Here is an 8,022-nt window from a genome sequence, read left to right on the forward strand (position 1 = left end):
ATAATGTCCAAGTTGTTGCATTATTAGCTCAACAAATGCAATACATGCAACAAGTGTATAAAAATTCATTGGCATTTGTAACTCCTAACTTCCAACAACCACCAATGCCACACTTTCAATTCCATCCATAAAATACCCCATGAACCAACCAACTAGGCCGAGGAGAATGAAGAGACCGTATAAGATTATGATTGATCTTTTATGTTATTTTGAACAATGTTTGTTGAACACTTGTTTTTTTTTTGTTATTTTGACATGTGGTAAATCTTTTAGTGTTTGACATTATTCTGAATATATAATGCCTGGATTGAGTGCTAAAAAATAAGTTTGGTATATATAGCAAATCTGTGAAAATTATTAAAAAAAAAACTATACCGACGACATGGCTAAAACGGTTAACCTTTAACTGTAAAAACCGTTTAAACCTTTACCGACGACATGTCGTCGATATAGCTAAAATAGAATCAACGGTTTCTTATTTTTCCCGACGGCATGTCGTCTGACCAGCCCGACGACTTGTCGTCGGTATAGAGTGTCTCTATACCGACGATTTGTCGTCTGTAAAGGTATATAAAACATTTTTTTTCTCGAAAATCAGTTCCGACGACCATGTTTCGACTACAAGTCATGTGAATTGGTTGTCCTATACCGACTTCCTGACGACATTTTCTACTTCTACCGACGAGGCTATACCAACGATTTTTTACAGACGGCAAGTCGTCGGTATATATAGGCTTTACCGATGGCTTATCGTCGACAAATGGATTGCAAATGTGGTCGGTACAAGTCTTATCCTTGTAGAGCACAAAGCAATCATCGGTTTGTACAAAACACAAAGTTTTTGCCTTTTTTTTTTTTTTCATATAACCACTTATGGTATATGTGATTAACGTGATGCAAGGTCGTGTATTCCATATACATTTACCGTTGACATGCAAAACTAGAAAAAATGAAAGCCATTTATGATTCTTGTCAACAAATCGAACGAAGAATATTAAGATGATATAGTTAATTAATTTTAGGTGAAAATACGGACGGAAATTGGGAAGAGTTTCTATATAATCATTATAGTTGATTAAAATTGACAGTAAAAGTGAAAAGAGGATAGATATTACCCGCATATGATCAATGAAAACATAGTCTTCTTATGATGTTAATTTAAGGGACTTAATACAAAGTGAAACCCTCTAACAATATTTACCACTCGAGGAAAATGATTCTTTCAAGGACCTAAACCCAAAATATTGCAAAGACCATTATTGCTTTGCACTTATCTTTAAGAATATATCGCGGTAAATATCCTATGGTTAACTGAAAATTGATTTTTTTTTACAAAAAATATAATATACTCATAAATTATTACAACAAGAAAACTTGGACTCTCAATCTCAAATATAGAGGACAACATTTGATACCGCTATGCTAAAAGCCTTTAAATTGAATACTTCTAGTAATTTTATATAAATATAGAAATAAATTAAGTAACTTTCCATAAAAACATAATCTACAAAATTACCCTATATTATTAATGCGGTCATAAAAGAAAATATACATTTGGATCACTAAATCATTAAAATATACATTTGGATCACTAAATCATTAAATTAGTACATTGTACAAGACAAATATAAATTAAAAGCCTCGCATAAATGCTTACCTCTTTTTAACAATTTGGGAGATATCATTAGCAATATTTTTTGCATCATTTGAAATACCGACCAATCCAGCACCTGCAAATCCCACACAGTAAAGACCATGTTCCCCTTTCCAATGATTCGGGCTCTTAAGATGTGGCATTCCTTTTTCATTAAACAGCCGTCCATCATCCTAAATAAAACCAAAAAAAAAGTTGGATTAACCATAAATAAAATCTTAAGTAAATATAAATCGCATCACTTTGGATATATACTAATATACCTTAAGCCATTTCCTCACATTGCTTGTAAAACCAGTAGCAAAGACTATGGCATCAAATCGTTTCTGTTGACCATTTGAAAACTTGATTTGATCACCTTTTATCTCTTCAATTGACTTCATTACCTTATGACACAAAGAACATATCATAAAAGTTAGTCATTGTTTAAACAGTTATGAATTTGATATTAAAAGAAGATATATAACAAGGTTTACCTCAATGTCTCCGGTTTTGATCCTTGCAACTGTTCCAACATCAATAACGGGTGATCTTCCAGTTTCCCGTTTAAGATAAAATGGCCCTTTTGTTGGCCTTTGTATTCCATGTTTACAAAGATCTCCATACAACAACTTACTAAACATTAAAACAATTTTATCCACAAAACTACACGAAAGATATTTCAGTAAATACATCCCGAGTTGCACTAACTCCTTTGTAAGCACATGTACCTGTCACAACAATAAACCATTAAAAATACATCGAACGTATTTTAAATCTAGATTTAATATATCACAAGTGCATAGTTAAACACCAAGTGGGAGAACATTTACATGATTAAATGTATGATAACATGGAAAAAGAGAAAGAACTTACAGGGCTACGAACAACGATTGACGTTTGGGCACCCCAGTTGAACAAATCATAAGCAATTTCCATACCAGAATTTCCAGCACCAACAACAAGAACATTTTTGTGTCCAAATTTCTTTCCGTTTTCATATTTACTAGAGTGTATGATTGACCCTGTGAAGCTATCTAAACCATAAACACTAGGGATAAATCCTTCACAGTTTTCACCCGTTGCCACCACAAGAAACTCTCCGACATACTCTTCCACAAAACCTGAAACCCCGTTTTTGGCTATAACCATCCATCTCTTTGTAACCTTGTCATACCATGCACTCTCGACACTTCGATTGTATAATGGATCTACGTTGAACTCAGTAACATACTCATGCAAGTATTGAACAAACATATATTTGGGTACAAATGTGGGTGCTGAAACTGGAAATGGCATGTGAGGGAGTTCACAAAAGTTTTTAGCTAAGTGAAGCTTCAAACGATCGTAAGCCTTCTTTTGCCATAAAGATGCATAACAATCATCTCTCTCCAAAATGAAATTTGGAATAGAGAGAAGATTGAGACAAGCAGATGTTGCAAGTCCCGCAGGTCCTGCTCCTACTATCACAACAGCTGTTTCACGCTTCATTTTTATTCAAGCTCTTCAGTACTGTGGTTTTGTTCTGATGATTGTATGGACGAATGGATGATGAAGCAGACCATGCAATAAATTACCCTTTATATAGGAATAGGGTGAACAGACAAACCAGACTAATTTTCCTTGATCCAAGGGACGGTTACTTTAAAATTATTTTGTTCATATTGTTCTTAAATAGATGAATGAAATTGCATCATTCATCGAATTTGTCCCCGCTTTATTGGAAACAAGCGTTGAGAGGATTATTTACCGTTACAAAACTTCATTCAACAGAAATCTATGTGTTCATACCATGTTAAAACCGTGTTCAAACATGAGAAATTGAATTGATTTCAATTTTTACCACCATCAATTAAATTCTTTTCCTTATCTTATAATGCAATGTTTAAAATAAAAATATCAAAATTATTTAATGAAAATCCATATAAACTTATCAATTATTCAATATAAAAAGTAGTTTTGACCATATATCCAAACCATTCAAAAGGACTGCCATTAAATTTATATCGTAAACAAATTATTGTTCTTAGGAAACAAAACTAAAATTTATTATACTAAATTTCATCTTTTTTTTTTTTGATAGTTATAATATATCATATTCTAACTAATATGTAGCTTTAAAATTAAAATTTGATTTATAACATGTGATATTAATTTCTAAATGAGTAGTGCATAGTAACAAATAACTAATTGCATGGATGTTTATGAATAAAAACTAAGTTATATCATGTATTAATGACATTTAAAAAATATTAGTTTAAAAAGGTTTAACAATGTACTTTCGTCTTGTATTAAAAATTAATGCAACACATTAAAAATATTATTTTACATTGAGAATCCATTGAAGCTTTAATCAACAATTGCAGCATGTTTTTTAGAACTTTGATCTTTTAATTAAATTTTGCTACTCTCAAAAAAATGTTGGGTATTTTACAACGTTTATTTCAAAAATGTTGCTTTAGAATCAAAACAACAATTTTCTGAAAAGAAGCTTCTAATGTTGCATATATAGAGTAACCTTATAGTGGTGAGGTTACATTTGTAACTGATTTTTTTATAAAGGAATGTTGGATAAAAAATGATAACATAAATTATGTTGAATCGTTAATGTTTATGTAGGTATGTGTATGTTATGTACATATGTATATGTATATGTATATATACACAAAGACACACATAACGCTACAAGAAAACAGGGTATTAGTGGCGACGTTAATAGCGGTGACAACAACTATTTGCGGTGACACCAAGTATTGTCGCATGTAATAGTGGTTGTTGTCGCTAATGTTAATTAAAAGACCGAATCTGCGTGATGTTTCATCGAATAACCCATCAGTTGATCACATTTTTAATCCAATGGCGTATAAGTGGAGAATCGTACACGAGCGGTGTAGTGACGACATCAATAGCGACGACTTTGTCGCCATAATACTCTAAAAGACCGAATCCCCGTGATGCTTCGTCGAATAAACCCATTCGTTGATCACCTCGTTCAATCCAACGACGTATAAGTGGAGAATCATACACGAGCAGTAGCAACGATATCAATGGCGGCGATGTTGTCGTCGCAAATGCTCTAAAAAAATGACCGTGAGTTATTTCCCTTTGTTTACCACTTGAAGTCGCTGTTATTTCCGTTTTTCATCGCAAAAAAAAGTCAACTTTATTGGCCTTCATCGGCTTATCCTATTCATTTTCAAGATTACGTTGCTTTTGAGCTTCTTACATCCTCTCCGACGATTTCAACCGCAGCAAACCAGATTATCGTCGTCCTGTCACCACCACAACACGTTATCATCGTTTCACCACCGCACCACCGGAGATCGACTACCAGTGACACAGCGGCAACATTTGGCGCATGACAGTCGTTGATATGCCTTTGTCCTTCCTTCTTTCTCTTTCTCTTTATGGTATGACCTTGATAAGCATTTTAATTGTAACAAATTTGGGTTTTCAGAATCTCAACTTTCTCTCCCTTTCTCCTTTATGTTCCTAGTGATTTGTAGCTCACCACACCACGACGATCACATGTAAGGTTTTTACATATATGTATGTATTATTTTTGGTTCATTTTAGTGAAAACGAAAAACAAAATTTGTGAATGTATGTGTATTGTATATGTGATTAGATATATACATAATCTATTTAAATATATGTGTATTGGATTTATACAAAATCTGGATATATGTGCATGTGTAATATATATATATATATATATATATATATATATATATATATATATATATATATATATATATATATATATATATATATATATATAGAGGTGGGTTCAATTGAGAAAATAAAAAAGGTTGAGAATGAGGGAATCATTCTCAGCCACTCATTTAATCTAAGCATAAAAAGATACGGTGGCAAACTTGTAAATATGATAACAACCTTCTATCTCAAATACGTATCTGTAGAGAATTAGATTACAGTTCAAACCCATTCATCGTTCATCATCCAAATTTCTTCTCCAACCTTCAACAATCATCCAGATTTCTTCAATTAATCCATCATCAACATCATCCAGTGCTAATCAATCATCGATCTTCGTCAATAACATGTTTATCAACACGATTCAACAGTTAACAACAAAAATTCATTTTTGGTTCTTTTAATCCAACCTTCAATTCTGCTTGAATACGATCAGATCTTCAACATCTACGATTAATTATATTCCCAGCGTCATTAGATCAACATCATCGATAATCAACAAAAAATCCACTTCATATCATTCATTCAACATCGATTATCAAATAAAACTTCAAAATTGAGGTTAGAAAAATATCAAATCGTTTTTTTTTTGAAAAATTTCATATAATTCTCTATCAATCTACTATTTTGTAAGATTTAAATAGTCAAAGTATCGTGTTTTTAACATTTTTAAAAAAGTTAAATTGTATGCACTCCAACTGTTTGATGAAATGCATAAACTAAATTACCACGTTATATTTATATATGAATATGTTTTCTCACATGAATCAGTATATGATTATTAAAACAAAAAAACAAATATGCAAGTCTGTATGTTATTCATATGTGAATAATATATAAAAATTATATATATTTGTGAAAATATCTTGTAATATTCATATGTGAATATACTATGTAATATTCATAAGTGAATATATCATCTAATATTCACAAGTGAATATACTATGTAATATTCACATGTGATATACCATGTAATACTACGTAATATTCATATATGAAAATATTATATAATATTCATAAGTGAATATATCATCTAATATTCACAAGTGAATAAACTATGTAATATTCACAATTGAATGCATCGTCTAATATTTAAATATGAATATACTATGTTTATTATATGCTATATTCATATATGAATGATACTTAAATTGTAAAAAAAATTAATCATAGTTTTTATTCATAAGTGAATAACGAATGTACTGTAGTAAAAACCTGATTCATTTTTATTCACTTATGAATAACGATAACTGAAAATATAAAAAAAATAATTTTTTAATTTTATCTTAAAACTATATCAATATGGATGTCTATTTGTAGAGAATAAAAAATCATGAATTTTGGTATATTTAAAATCATTTTTCGATAAAAATAGCTTCTTAAAAATTAAAAAAACGAAAAAACTATGTTTTTGTATATATTAAGGTAATGCTTAGCATAGTTTAAGGAAACATGTTTTGTTGGAAAACACATGTCTATTCCTTTCCCATTTCCGCTGGTACGACGGAGGCTTTTGCAGCAAAAATAAATGAGTGGCTGAGAATGATTCCCCCATTCTCAACCTTTTTTTTCTCAATTGAACCCTCCTGTATATATATATATATATATATATATATATATATATATATATATGTGTGTGTGTGTGTGTGTGTGTGTGTGTGTGTGTTGTTGGTTTATCATCGTCTTAGAATCATCTTGCATTGCATCTCTAATTCCATAATTTCATCAAAATCCTTATTTTCTTCTTGTAATATCTTGGAATCATCTTGCATTGCTTCATCTACACCATCCATGAAGAAGAATTCATCGTTGCTCGCTTGAGAAGACTGAATAGCTTGATCAACTCCAAACACAATTTCTTTAGACCCACTCTTAGTGTTAATTTGGAGTCATGAATGACAGTTATGGCTCTTGTCGTGCTTAGGAATGTTCTCCCAAGGATGATCATGATATCAACGTCTTATTTCATATAGATGACAACAAATTCGATTGGAAAAACAAATTTCCCAATAACGGCCCGGTTTTCCATGTGAATAACCATCCTTTTCGACTTGAATTCCAGGTGATCTAGCTTCTTGTAAAATGAGTAAGGCATTAGATTAATGCTAACTCCAAAATCGGCTAATGCGTTCTTCTTCGTGGAGTTTCCAAACTCAAATGGAATTGAAAGACTACCAGGGGGTCTCATCTTGGTTGGAATCTCCTACATAACTGCTGCCAAACATTGTTCATTAAGAACCACCTTTGAAGCTTGCTCTAACTCCTTTCGATTTCTAAGAATATCGTTTAGAAATTTCGGGAATTTCAACATTTGGCAATGCATCTAAAAATGGCATGTTGATTGATAGTGCTTTGACAGGCTTCATGAACATCTTGTGCTCTTGTTCTAGTTGGAACATCTTCTATCTACCCAGATATGGAAGTGGCGGTCAGTACGACTTAACAACAGGAATTTCAGTATTCTACTAGATTGACTACATTGTGTGGTATGTTCCCCACGTCGCGAGAAATCAGCTGCAGATCCATTTTCGTTTTTGTGCTTTTCGGCTTCTTCTTTGGGATATTGTTTATCGGAAGCATGGGAAGTATGTATGAGCACCAATGCTTCATACTTTTCTTTTCCTTGAGTAGTGACTGTTAATACATGAGCTCTCAGGTTGGTATCGGTGTTA

At 31.8% G+C, this 8,022-nt stretch overlaps 1 protein-coding gene across 1 annotated transcript; it reads right to left on the bottom strand.

Moving 5' to 3' along the window:
* Positions 1-464: 464 nt before the first annotated feature.
* Positions 465-3,124, bottom strand: LOC145139273 (putative indole-3-pyruvate monooxygenase YUCCA10). The gene is made up of 5 exons (XM_079073157.1): positions 2,510-3,124; positions 2,131-2,364; positions 1,918-2,040; positions 1,658-1,827; positions 465-558 (listed from the first exon to the last, which is right to left on the bottom strand). The coding sequence occupies exons 1-5, from the start codon at positions 3,122-3,124 to the stop codon at positions 465-467; spliced, it is 1,236 nt and encodes a 411-aa protein (XP_078929283.1).
* Between the last annotated feature and the right edge of the window lie 4,898 nt (positions 3,125-8,022).

Source organism: Lactuca virosa, chromosome 9, assembly GCF_052849685.1.
Source record: "Lactuca virosa cultivar CGN04683 chromosome 9, Lactuca_virosa_CGN04683_v6, whole genome shotgun sequence".
Classification (NCBI taxonomy): Eukaryota; Viridiplantae; Streptophyta; class Magnoliopsida; order Asterales; family Asteraceae; genus Lactuca; species Lactuca virosa.

Coding starts and splice junctions, on each gene's coding strand:
- LOC145139273 (XM_079073157.1), bottom strand. CDS start 3,124: ATGAAGCGTGAAACAGCTGTTGTGATAGTAGGAGCAGGACCTGCGGGA. Junction 1,828..1,917: donor ATGTGAGGAAATGGCTTAAG/GTATATTAGTAT, acceptor GGTTTTATTTAG/GATGATGGACGGCTGTTTAA. Junction 559..1,657: donor TCCCAAATTGTTAAAAAGAG/GTAAGCATTTAT, acceptor ATACCTTTACAG/ACGACAAATCGTCGGTATAG.